We start from the raw sequence: 14,148 nt of genomic DNA on the forward strand, positions 1-14,148 counted from the left end.
GTGTAGAATGGAAAGGGTAGCCCTGAGTCAGGACCTTGTACTTCCTGAGTTATACCATGCTCTTACTGTTCCAGGCCCAACTCTGAGTCACATCTTCCAGCTCCTAACACATCCTGTTCCCTTCCTCTGAGCTCAGGATAGTATTTTGTGCCATTGAGATGTCTAGAATCTTGTCTCCTAATCAGGTCAGCTCCCCTGTGCAGTGTCCCATGCTGTGTGTGTGTGTGTATGTGTGTGTGTGTGTGTGCACTCATTCAAGGCCAACTCTTTGTGATCCCATGGACTGTAGCCCACCAGGCTCCTCTGTCCATGTAATTTTCCAAGCAAGAATACTGGAGTGGGTTGCCATTTCCTCCTCCAGGGAATCTTCTCAAACCAGGGATCAAACTCATGTCTCTCATATCTCCTGCATTGGCAGTAACTCTTTTCACAATTTTCAGCCCCATCAAAGATATCCCTTTTGCAATGCCCCACAACCTTGCTGTGTGCTAATGGCAGCTTATGTGTTATATAAATTATTACATGCCTACAGTTTTATATGTTTGTATGTATAGGTATAATGGCTGCTGCTGCTGCTGCTAAGTCACTTCAGTCGTGTCCGACTCTATGCGACCCCATGGACTGCAGCCTACCAGGCTCCTCCGTCCATGGAATTTTCCAGGCAAGAGTACTGGAGTGGGGTGCCATTGCCTTCTCTGAGGTATAATGGCAGGCCTTCCTAATTCAAAGGCGTGACTCCAGCAGAAAGAAGTTCAGATCCTGGGGCAGGCTAGCTGGGATGTGTCAGGGTTTAAGATTACACCAGGCAAACAGCTGCTGTCAGTACACACAGTTGACCTCACACCTTTTCTTAGATGCTGGAGAGCCCTTGTTACAGTAGTTACAGAGGTGCTGAGTTTTGCAGGCCCCTGCATATGATGCTTAAAGAGGAATCTGGAGGTGGAGATGGTGTTCTCTTTCTGCTGCAGTTTATAATTTCCAGCTGTCTCTCTGAGTTAGACACTAGAATTAGGTTTAGGCTGTGGTTCTAGCTGGTATGCCTCTGCTTTAAATTTTATCTCCTAACCCCTTGGCACCAAAGAATTTCAATTTTCCAAAGCTGGCCACAAATTTGAAACAAGTGTCTAAAACCAGTTGTTAGAGTCAAAAGACCCAGCAGTAGGAACAGTCGTGTTAAATGAATCATTTGTGGAATGCTTAGCTGCTCATCATCTGTTTGAAGTGTCTCAGTGTTTTCTTGTTTTCTGCAGTAAAAATAAGTCAGGTTTACTAAAGGTATATATTTTCATTCCTTTCACATATGTGACAATCTATTTTCTGAATTATTGGAGTTCTAAAACACTGTGGGTAAACGAGTATAAGTTTGAATGCAAACCACATCTGAAGGTGTTACTTTTAAATTATTAAATAAATTCCTTAGTGTCATAAGAGCATTTTCACTTGAATATTCCATTAACATGTAACTTACGCATTGTGATACTTCTAACCAAGAACATCTATTGATTTAAAATTTTTTACTTTTAAAATTCTTTTCAAATAAGAAGAGAGCTTCCTGTGGATGAGGCTCCCAACCTGATTTTTATGTAGAGTTGTAATTTTCTATTTTAGTAAATCAGACAGTCCTGTGGCTTAGTAGGTTAGCATTATTGCTAGTACCCTGCTGTTTTTTTCCTGAACTAAAAACAAAGAATAACAGAGTGAACATATCTAAAATATATCCTCTTATTTGATGAAATGAGTAGCCCATGTGCCAAAGTGAAACTATTCTGTGTGAGTGATTTATTGTTATGGGTGTTTTATTTGTGTGCCACTCACATGTGAAGGTTTCTTTTTAATTGTATGTGTCAATTTTAAACAGATGAAAATAAGGCTAACTAGACAGAATATAAAACTATGAGTACTAAAGAACAGGATTATAAAAAAACTTGAGAGAAGTCTGGATCCTCTACATATCTTGTCTGTCACCCAGACCCCAAGAACTATCTTAAATACATTCCAGTGAGGGGCTTTCTCCCAGATGGACTGGTATTCTTCTTTCCTATGATATAATAGGAAGAGAAGAGATATGATGTGTATCTCCTCTTTCCCGTAATGCAGTGATGAGGTATTAACCAGAGTATTGTTTGAGATATTTTGAAACCTTCCAAATAAGGTAGGTGGTGGTTGTAGATTATTTCAAGATAATATTGACTAGAGAATTGGAAAGACCTTTGATTTCACTTGTCACCAATATTTTCAGTTGTAATTTTATTTTCAAAAGTGTTGAACATTCCTTAATTTGATGTTTCTGATTACCTTAAATTGCAGTCATTAGATATCATTTCAGCTAGTATCTGATTCACTATACTTTAGAAAGTTACATGAAACTCACGATACTAGTTTCTTAGTATAGCACTGAAACTAGTTGAATTACTGGAGGAAGGCTCATTTGTAGTCTAATTGGACTATAAGTGAGTCTCTTATTAAACAGATACTGAAAGAAAAGAAAACATCATTAAAATAAAAAAATTATTGCAGGAGCTTCCCTGGTGATCCAGTGGTTAGGAATCTTCCTTCCAGTGCAGGGGACATAGGTTTGATCCCTGGTCAGGGAACTAAGGTCTCACATGCCAGCGAGGTAAGCCTGCAAGCTGATGAAGACCCAGCACAGCTATAAAAAAGATAAACAAATGCTTCTCATCAACATAACTGACCTGTCATGTGGCACTAGAAGGAAGTTATATTCGTTATCCAAATGTAATCACCTGGAAGCCGTTCACTCTTAGTAGCTGGCGCATGGCATGCAGTTGTCTAGTAAGTATTTATTAATGAAAGAACAGCTTCAATTCCACCTACTGCTGATGACTCCCAAGGCAACATTAAAATTGGGAGCACTCATTATTCTGACCCATGTTTCTGGCTGCTTTCTCCTCTTGTATACCTGGAGGAGCCACAGATAGTCCAACCCAGTGCCTAAAACTGAACCACCATCTCTTCCTTCTAAACCTGTCTTTACTCTCTCTCCCACTTGGTTATCAGAATCACATGCTGCCCAAGCACCCTGGAATCTTTCCTTTCCCTCCCTTCCTGCTGCTGCTGCTGCTGCTAAGTTGCTTCGGTTGTGTCCGACTCTGTGCGACCCCACAGATGGCAGCCCACCAGGCTCCCCTGTCCCTGGGATTCTCAAGGCAAGAGCACTGGAGTGGGTTGCCATTTCCTTCTCCAATGCATGAAAGGGAAAAGTGAAAGTGAAGTCACTCAGTCATGTCCGATTCTTAGCGACCCCATGGACTGCAGCCCACCAGGCTCCTCCATCCATGGGATTTTCCAGGCAAGAGTACTGGAGTGGGGTGCCATTGCCTTCTCCGCCTCCCTTCCTAGATCTAGTTATTTATACATCAAATCTTACAAGTTTTTATTCTTACCACCTCCTAACCTGGTTATATCTCTACATCTCCATCACCAGTGTTTTTTCAAATCCTTAAACTTTTCACCTGAATTTCAGCTGGTCTTCAGGGGTGTCTCCCTGCCAAATCAGTGGTTCTTATACTTTACAGTACTAAAGCATTTCCCAGGGAGCTGTTTAAAACTGGAAATGCCCAGATCATACCTTCATCAGGTTCTCATTTGGTAGGTATGGGTGGGACCCAGAAATCTGAATTTCAAGCCAGCATCCCAGGTGATTCTGATGTGTGCCACCATTCCATCATGAGCACTCAGATACAGCTTTGCTCTAAAATATAAGACTTATCCATGCTACTGATTAAAAATATTCAAAGAACAACCATTCTACAGCAGTGGTTTTCAAACTGTGGTCATTGAGGTTCCCAGGGGTTCCTCAAGGGTTCCTCAATGTGTGTATGTGTAAGGCATGGTGGTGGGGGGCACACTGTATGGTGAAGGGTAAATTCTCTATGAAGATCCTTATTCAACTACCCCCACTCCATCTCTTTCTTTAGTCACAGCAGCTCTCATTTTGAAGTTTAACAAGAGATTTCCTTTGGGAAGTAACCCTCTATGTTTTAAAAAAATAATGAAGTAGATTTCAATTTAAAAAAAAAATCAGGACCTCACAGTGAGAAATAATGTACATTCTCTATCATGACCCAAAACATAAAAATATTTTTCTGTGTAACTGAAACAAGTTTCATGAAACATACCCTTACTATATTTGATATGTCCTGATGTTTTTCTGTTCTATTTTATTTTATTTTTTAGAAAATTGCTGGTTTCAGCCTATTAAATGATTTCACAAGCCACTGATGAGTTGCAACTGAGCCAGAAAAACCTCAGCTCTAACCTTTCTCAATAGGTTTTCTTTATGAACCGTGGAACATAGAAATATTTTCTTAATCCTCCCATGATGGTCTATGACTCATACCATTCTAGGTGCTTGGAAGAGAGGTTAATTCAGTGTTAATACACTGCATACCTGAGGGAATTCAGACTTAATTCTCCTGATGAACTCCTGATTGAAAAACACTTATGGATGTGATTTACACAATAAATCCAAACTCTTGAGAGCTTCCCACAGGGCCCTTCCAGGTCTTACCCAAGTTCATCTCTCAGACTTCATCTTACTTCCCGAGTCACTTTCCTGGGTTAGAGCCATCCAAACCTGTTTGGAATTCCCCAAGTGTATCACACTATTCCTCACCCCTGCACAGTCATTCTTGACCTTCAGCACTCTGCTCAACTGAGTGTCATTTCACCCGACACCTTCCTTGACAGGAGTCAGAACCATCCCATCCTGGTTCCCTGCCTGTAAGTGCCTGAAGGGCAGGGCATTATACTGCTTGCCTCAGAAATGCTAGCACTTATTCATTACCTGGCCTTGTGGTTGTTAATAACCTTCAGTTACATTCAATGGACATGTCTTCTCTGCTACTTGAGTGTGGGGCTCTATACTTCATTCTGAGGATACAGACAGGTATGAGGCACAGCCTTCATGCTTGGGAAGTTTACAATGGACCTGAGCAATGGGACCTATGTATTGAAAATTACTTCAGTGTAGTACAATGCTCAAGAATTTGCATGGAGGAATCAGGCTGGTGTTCAAATTCTGACTCTTCTATTCATTGGCTTCTGACTAAACCATTGAGCCATTCTGAAGTTCAGATTCATCAAGTATGAGACTGAAAATAAGAGTAGCAACCTCACAGGGCCATGAGATTTAAACAATGGGTATACGTAAAGCTTTAAGCACACTGCCTAGCCCCGAGGTCTTGGGAGATGTTAGAGTGGAACTAAGCAGGTGATATGCCCAGTGCCACGTGGATGTTGTAGGTGGGAAGCGTCACAGGAATTGAGAGAAGAGAATGGTCACTGTGGGTTGGACAAATGGGAGAGGTCCAGTGGAGGAGGCAGAATAGGAGCTAAGCTTGGAATGAAAAGTAGACCTTAGATTAGGAGCCAGGAAGGCATTCTTGGCAGGGTGAACCAGAGAGCGAGCTAAGGCCAGCAGAAGATGGGGTATGCCTTGCCTGTATACTAGTTTTCATGACTGTGTTTATACATTTCTTTTATGTATAAGATCTGTTCAAACATTTTTTCAAATAGAAGCTGAAGGTATTGATCTAAAGGTGATTTTTTTTTGTTTTAAAGAATTCTACCTCTTTTCCATGTCTTTTGGCCAAATCTATATAGAGTCTACAATTTTGCGGACAAGGTCAGCTTGATGACACCTTACTGGTCACCATACAGAAGTGATTTGTGAAACTGGTCATGCATTGTAACCACCCAGGAAACTTCTTCTACAGATTTCCCCATTTGACCACAGAGAGTCTGGCCATTGGGTCTGATATAGGACCAGAGGATATGCATTAGTAAAAAGCTCCCTTGGGAATTTGATGGGCAACCAGCTTTGGGAATTGCTATCTTGGAGAATTTGTCTTAATCAGTTTTTAGCCATACTGTCTGATAATGATGTCTGGGAAACCAACAAGTCGAATTTCTTTGGATTGCGTGGGGGGTTGAAACTCATAGTTTGTAGATAGCAGTTTTCTACTTGGAAAACAGTTCAGAAGCCACTTAACCCTCTCTCTCTCATTTGGGGAAAATCCCTTCCCTTTGTACATCTCAGGATGATCTGGGCAAAGAAAATACTCAGGCTAAGGGAGGCTCTCTGTCTGTTGGACAACAAATTCCTCTCAAAAATAGTTTTATTTTCTTTAAAAAAAAATTTATGTTCAAATTCTGCTTTTTGATACTTTTCCATTTGGTTCAGGGTGACCTTCAAGCTAAGTTGTGCTTCTTTTTAATGTAACGACCCTTCAGGTATTTGGGGACAGTTAATATAATCTTGTTTTCCTTTGCCCTTTCTTCTCCAAGAAAAATGTACCTGATTTCTTTCATTTCCCAGATAGATACCTTTAAATCTGCTCCTATTTGTTAATGCCTAATTTAGGGGGAAAAAAAATCCAGTCTTGACATATGTCTCTTGGTAAGCCTTGCTTATTCCTAGCTGTTTGTTCTGAGCATTGAGTTTAAATACTCAAAAAACACTCATCTTAGTTTTTCTTCTAGAATTTATTGGAAATTCATAAGGGGCTGACTGATATATATTTGCTAGGATGCACCATCTGGCCCTCTTTTAAGAACTGGGACAGTTGCCCATTTGTATGCTTCTGACATCTCCCACATTCTTCAAGAATTCTCCAAGAAGACAGATTCCCAAGGCCAGAACCATTCCTGGCATTTTCTTCTCCTTTTAAATATTTTTGAGGGACCTCATATCTGCTGCTGCTGACACATAGTAAAAAACCCCTAACAAATGACTGTTAGGATAAGCTGTGCCTCCACTGTGGTGCGTTTAGAAGGAGAGCCTGGCCGCTGGGTGGAGGAGTCATGGAGCTGCGGTTTCCCAGGGCCCCTGCTTGGAGTGTAATCGTCACCTCAGATGGCACCACTGAAGCACCATCTCTGGATCAGCAGCCCAGTGTGTTTGGGCTGTTCTGTCAGAGCCTTGCCTTTTGTTGTTCTTGGAAACAGTGTAATAGAAAGGTCAGCAGATTTTTTTTTTTTTTTTTTTTTTGGCTCTTCATACCCCAATGGCCAGCCTATATTTTTGCTGAAATTCTTTCTCCTTTCCTCCCTCCCCTTCCCCTTCTTTCTTTCCTTCTTCATCTTTCTTGCTTCCTTCCTTCTTTCCTTCCTTCCTTTGCCACAAAATCTTTGTTAGCAAACCAAAGAATGACGTAGTTGTGATATATGCAGCTTTAGGGAGAAGGCAATGGCACCCCATTCCAGTACTCTTGCCTGGAAAATCCCATGGATGGAGGAGCCTGGTAGGCTACAGTCCATGGGGTCGCTAAGAATTGGATACGACTGAGCGACTTCACTTTCACTTTTCACTATCATGCATTGGAGAAGGAAATGGCAACCCACTCCAGTGTTCTTGCCTGGAGAATCCCAGGGACGGGGGAGCCTGTGGGCTGCCGTCTATGGGGTCGCACAGAGTCGGACACGACTGACGTGACTTAGCAGCAGAGTTAGATATGACATTCTATGAACAGGACTTTAAAGGTCAAAAGTACTCTCTCCTCTTCCCCATTACTTATTTTAGAAATAAGATCCTTTGTACTCACTTCTGAGCCTAGCACATGAACAGGAGCACAGGCTCTGGGGCCAGGCTGCCTGAGTTCAAATCCTGGCCCTTCCACTTATCAGCTGCATGGCTTTGAGCAGATTACCAATTTATCCGTGGTTCATCTTTCTCAGATTTAAAATGAGGGTACTCAGACAGTACCCAGATGGTACCGACTCAGATGGTAAAGAATCTGCCTGCAACGAGGGAGACCTGGATTAGATTCCTGGCTTGGGAAGATGCCCTGGAGGAGGGCATGCCAACTCATTCTCCTATTCTTACCTGGAGAATCCCCATGGACAGAGGATCCTGGTGGGCTACAGTCCATGGGGTCGCAAAGACATGACTGAGTGACTAAGCACAGCACACAGCAGTGTGTGTGTGTGTGTGTGTGTGTGTGTGTGTGTGTAGTAGTAGTAGTACCTATTTCCAAGGGTTGCTATGAGGATTAAATGGTTAATTCATATAAAATGGTTACAACAGTGCCTGGTATATAATCACTGCCCAAAGAAAAGCGTTTCAGTGTTGATTGAATGAAATATTTTATGAAGTTCAATGCAAAAGAAAAATGTGTATGAATTACCACATTATGACAAACATATCTGAAGATTTATTTAGAGTGTTAAGGTCCCCTGATTAATCCAAACTAAAGTTTTATGCTGAGGAAAAAAGCTTTAATGAATTTTAAAAATTCCATTTTAAAAACAATCTTTAGAAAAACATATTGGCAATTTACTTTTATCCCTTTTTTGATGTTTGTGTATGAAATAGATCATTCAAACAAAATTATATGATATGTGTACAGTTTAAAGAATAATACTTAAAAGAATTTAAAAAATCAAAACACCTGTGTACTTGCTACCCAATGTAATAGATCATTATTAATGTCTTTAGAACCTCCTTTGTACGCTATCCTGGTGGGCCCCTCTCTCCTGTAGAAGTAACCATATCATAAATCTCATGTTAATCATCTTGGCTTTCTTCATGAGTTTTACCACATATGGTTGTAATGTTAGGCATCAAATTATTTCAATTGGCTTTGTTAACTATACAGTTAACATTGATTTTGATTATTAGGATATCATTGACCCTTGAACAAAAGATGTTTGAATTGAGCAGGTTCATTTATGTGAAGATTTTTTTCAGGAAATACATTCTACAGTACTACATGATCTAATCTGAGGTGTGTCTACAGATGTGGAATCATAGATGCAAGGGCCAAATGTAGCTATATATGGATTTTCGACTGTGCAGGGGTCAGCACCCCTAACCCCCATGTTGTTCAAGGGTCAACATACTTGGATTCATTTCCAGTACCTTATTTTTCTCTTTATCCCTACTTTTCTATGTTTGCCACCTTTCTTTTGTGTTGAGACCCTTTTTTCCTTTGCTTGCATCCTTCCCCTTCCATTAGTTTGGAAGTTATATATACTATTAAAGTTTGACAAGGAGCTTCTCTGGTGGCTAAGTGGTAAAGAATCTGCCTATCAATGCAGGAGACACAAGTTCAATCACTGATCCAGGAAGATCCTACATGCTGTGGAGCAACTAAACCCATGTGCCACAACTACTGAGTCTGTGCTCTAGAGCCCAGGAGCCGAAACTGCAGAAGCCCTTTTGTCCTAGAGCCTGTGCTGCACAAGAGAAGCTGCCACAATGAGAAACCCACGTACCCCAAATAGAGAGTAGCCCCTACTCACTGCAACTAGAGTGAAGCCCTCACAGCAACAAACATCTAGCACAGTCAAAAATAAAAAATAAGTAAATATTAAAAAAACCTGTGATATGTATATTTACCTAAGTATGAAGTTTACCAATATTTCCTCCTACCCATTAACACAAAACCCTTGGAAACTCCCTCTGGAATTTCTCTGGAATTCTGCAGTTTTACACAGAAAGGACACGTCAAATCAAAGTTGGTAGCTACAGCTTTTGATGTCTGCTTTCTTTAGTTTGTCCCTGTTGACAACACAGTAATCCTGTCTCAGAAACAGCAGAAAGAGGAGAAGTGTTATTGTTCTAGGAAATACAGACCACTGGAGCTAAACAGGGCCTTTTTCAAACTTTCTGACTAATCCCAACAGTCAGAAATATCTTACTTTATGCCCAATGCATGCATAAATATGTGTAATATACTCCGAGCTGTTTCATTCCATTGCATTTTATTCTTTCATTAAAAAAAAAAAAAACTTTTCCAAACTCATTAATTTGATTGCATACCCACTAAGGTGCCCCAACTCACAGATTGAAAAACCCACAACTTTCCACAGATCCTCAATTTACAGTTTAGGAAGATGAAGCCCAGACTGATAACACGGATCTCCCAGAGTTGTACAGTAAATGAAGAATTTGGACCCAAATCTCTGATCTTTTCACTCCAAGGTCACTTCTTTCTTCATATATGTCAGCCAACCCCCAAATAATAGAGGATGGAGAGGAAAGGGAGCCACTGGAGAGGTGAGAACTCCGGCACATCTTGTCAGATGTCTCTCACAAAGCATCTCATGATAACCACTGCTGAGTGAACCCAGTGCAGTGTTAGACTCCACTTTTCATTACCTCTGACCTTCCCAATTACCTCGTAAGTCAAGATCATTATCTTTATTAAATGAGGGAATTAAGAAGGCTCAGAGAGGTGATTTGCCTTATTAGTAGCTCATAAGGTGAGGAGCTGGGCCTAGCTGTCTGACCCCAAAACTCATGGAGTTTCATGGCCTCACACTGCCTCTTTATAATTCTTGACTCGAATTGCTTATCATTATATCTCTCAGAACAAAGATAAAGCACTAAGAGGAATACTGTCCAGGTCTGAATCTTACCAAGGGGAGTAACTAGTTAGTGATAGAGTTCACAGACTTGCTTGTCCATTCTCTCTCCCCCATTAGCTCCCAGAGCGCATGGTCCTCGCCTCATTCACCTTCTAGCACAGTTCTTGGCACACTGAAAGCTCACAGTGACTATTTGTTGAATGCATAAGTAAGGGCATTAAGAAATGATAAGGACTTTTGGAAAAAGAAATCACACCCCAAGATGGAGGCAGGTCCCATAGTGGCCAAGTGCGCAGCCTGTGAAGGAAGATTGCCTAGGTTCAAAATTCAATGTCACCTACAAGCTGTTTTCTCATAAGCAAGTTACTGAATTTCTCTTGTACCTCAGTTTCCTGAGGATGATCATGATGTCTGCTTTCATAGTGTGGTTCTATGAGTTAATAAAGGGAAGCATTCATGTGTTAGCTGTCATTGTTATCTGATGTTATGCTGACTAAGTAGGGAAATAATGAACCTGTGTCTCATATCTCAGGAAGAATAAATCAGAAAGTTCTGAAGTGAGCTAAATTGGTCAGATGGATAGAGACTCAGAAGAGGCCCTCCTTCACGTGCAGTTGGTGCTAAAATTATGCTAAATAAATGTGTTAATAACAGCACATCTCTATCTCATCATGAAAGAGAAAAACTTATTTCTGACACAAATATCTATCTCAAGTTAGACCAGTTGATTAAGCAGATGGCCTGTGAATGTTAAAAAGAACTTTGTGTCTACTCAGCTTAAACATGGTTTTGTTAAGAATATAGTTTTTGAGCAAGTGACTTGATTAAAAGACTAGGAGACACCTATGTATGCAGTGTGTCTTATTAAGGACAGCACTTGGAAAGTCTGAGTTGGAGAACAGCAGAGCGCAGGGTTCCCCACATACACTATGTGTGTGAGGCTTCCCCCACATAGACTCTGGAATTGGGCCTCAATTTTCTCACCTGCAGAATGTGGATAATGACAGCACAGCCTTCTAGTGTGATTCGGAGAACACATGGAAATAAGGTCTGTGTTGTGCTCAATATGTAAGTGATAAGTGTAAGCCTCTAACTAAGGTACCTGGGTAAGCAGATGGGAAGGTGAAGTGGCATGTGGTTTATAGTCTGCTTCTAACAAGCCCAGGTCTCAAATGCTTAGAGGAAGTCTGGAAGTTTGCTTTGCAGTTGTCAAAACAAATCCTCAAAGTCCCTTGATGCCACTGATGGAAGACTGGGTGAGAAGAAACCTAAATAATTAACCTGACGTCTGAGTGCCTGTTGCTTCCTCCCTCTCTCCCTCCAGGGGCCTTCGTCGTGTGCTGGACGCCCGGCCTGGTGGTTCTGCTGCTGGACGGCCTCAACTGCACGTGGTGCAACGTGCAGCACGTGAAAAGGTGGTTCCTGCTGCTGGCGCTGTTCAACTCCGTCATGAACCCCATCATCTACTCCTACAAGGATGAGGACATGTACAGCACCATGAAGAGGATGCTCTGCTGCTTCTCGCAAGAGAACCCGGAGAGGCGGCCCTCCCGCCTCCCCTCCATGGTCCTCAGCCGGAGCGACACGGGGGGCAGCCAGTATATGGAGGATAACAACCGAGGCCCCGTCTGCAGCAAGAGCAGCTCGTAGGCTGCGATGCCCCTCCGCCCACCCCGGCCTCCGAGGGGAGAAGAGGTGTTCGGAATGGTTACCTGTCTCCAACAAAGCCCGCGTACAGTGTTATTTGAGCTCTGAATGAATCATTGGGAAGTTTGTTTTAAAAATTGTTTTACGTCAAGTAAAAGCACGGGCAGAAGAGAGAGGACACGTGCATTTACAGAGAACGCACAGAAAGAGGGACGGCAGCACAATGCGTTCCCACCTGAGGCCCGGTGACCCTCTCGGAGTACCGCCCACCAGGCCGTGCTTTCTGGTCTCTGCCGCCATCTTGTAGGCATTGTCTCTTGTTTTCAAAGGATGTTGTTAAAGGGCTTAGGACAAAATAAATAAAAACGTTACTTGAGCCACTATCCGTAGCTGCTTAGAAAGCGGATGTAGTTCTTTCTGCATGCATTTGAAATGTTAAAAAGTGCTTCAGCAGTGATGTTTTTCTCCTCAAACAAACCATGGCCAGTAGCTAGGTGTTCAGTAGGAATCTCAAAGTAATACATCAGTCAGGGCTCCAGATTAATTAACTTGATCTTTGACCGAAAGGACAGTCTGAGGAAAAAGATTTACTTTAATAACAAAAAAGGTAAACATTAAATGCTCTATTTGCAGCGAAAAAAGAGCCCTTGATGTAGTCCTCTCAGTGTGCACGCTTGTGTATACACACCTACATATTGACATACTTCAAATTTGTATTGAGAGACATCACAGATAGTGATGGTGAAATAAATTCACTGGCCACCTAGACTTTTCAGTCTAGGACTAATAGTTGTAGAAATGACCTCTTAGCTCTAATAGCAAGGGGTGATTCATTTGAAAACAGATCAGCAGGGTGAAAAGTATACTAGCATGTGGGCTGAGTTCCTTGCAAGTCGCTCAGTGGTGCCCGACTCTGTGACCCCATGAACCGCAGCACACCACGGCTCCCTGTCCATTACCAACTCCCGGAGTTCACCCAAACTCATGTCCATTGAGTCAGTGATGCCATCTAACCATCTAATCTTCTGTCGTCCCCTTCTCCTCCTGCCCTCAATCTTTCCCAGCATCAGGATCTTTTCAAATGAGTCAGCTCTTCACATCAGGTGGCCAAAGTATTGGAGTTTCAGCTTCAGCATCAGTCCTTCCAATGAATATTCAGGACTGATTTCCTTTAGGATGGACTGGTTGGATCTCCTTGCAGTCCAAGGGACTCTGAAGAGTCTTCTCCAACACCACAGTTCAAAAGCATCAATTCTTCGGCACTCAGTAGTTGAGTCTTTCTATCAAGTTCCGTCCATACCCTGGTAACTTGTCAGATTTAATATATAGAGTAATTTTCACATCTCATATTTTACCTACAATTTTTGACATATTTCCAGTACTTGCTTTACTTATGGACTGCATTTTGATCTGGGTTCTATTTAAAATTTTTCTCCTTCCAAGACCTAAGTAACATGAAAGGCAAGTCAGTAAGAAAAGCTTTAAGCACGTAGGTACTGGCCAGAGTTTTCTATGTAAAGCATGTAGATTATATTCTGATTTTAGCATAAGAATAACTTCAAAGCAGATATTATAGTATTTATGTAGTTTGCAAAAGAAGTTTACATTTTTTTTTTTGCTATTGTGATATAACATTTCTGTGCAAAAACTACTTGTAATAAAAGGATTTGAGAAGTCATGCTTTTAGATATAATGACCTAAAATAGAGAGTAGTATGATTTGAAGGTATAGATTTCACAAACTGTGTAGTAAGTGGATCTATCTGAAGCTTATACCAAAGCTATCTATAAAATAAAATAAAAAAGAGAGAATCTGTTTTCTTTTGTTGGAGGTGTATTATTACTTTGTGTATTTTCTAAGTAAAAATATAGTTTGTGGTAACTATAGCTCTCATTACTATTACAGAAGAAAAATCAGATTTGCTTTGAAGTACATACTCTCAGTGTTTTATGTAAGCATTTTGAATCTACAGCTGGGCAAGGGGTGGAGAATTGAAATTGAAAACCAGTCCCTGAATAGCTACTAAGGGACCTTTAAAGGTTTTATTTTGAGGAAAGCACCATTTTTAGTACCCTTCAGCAGAGTGTCATGTTCAGAATGGTGTCTGGAGGGGATCCAAGTGTGGAAACTCAGGGTGGAAATAGATAGCTTTTGTTTTTATGCACATAC

At 41.3% G+C, this 14,148-nt stretch overlaps 1 protein-coding gene across 1 annotated transcript in view; it reads left to right on the plus strand.

Moving 5' to 3' along the window:
- The window catches only part of LPAR3 (lysophosphatidic acid receptor 3), an 83,751-nt gene extending 69,961 nt beyond the window's left edge, over positions 1-13,790 (plus strand). The window contains exon 3 of the mRNA XM_055585324.1: positions 11,657-13,790. Coding sequence (XP_055441299.1) covers positions 11,657-11,982 — 326 coding nt within the window. The 3' untranslated portion in view covers positions 11,983-13,790. The remainder of the gene's footprint in view (positions 1-11,656) is intronic.
- The last annotated feature ends 358 nt before the right edge of the window (positions 13,791-14,148 follow it).

Source organism: Bubalus kerabau, chromosome 6 (genome assembly GCF_029407905.1).
Source record: "Bubalus kerabau isolate K-KA32 ecotype Philippines breed swamp buffalo chromosome 6, PCC_UOA_SB_1v2, whole genome shotgun sequence".
Classification (NCBI taxonomy): Eukaryota; Metazoa; Chordata; class Mammalia; order Artiodactyla; family Bovidae; genus Bubalus; species Bubalus kerabau.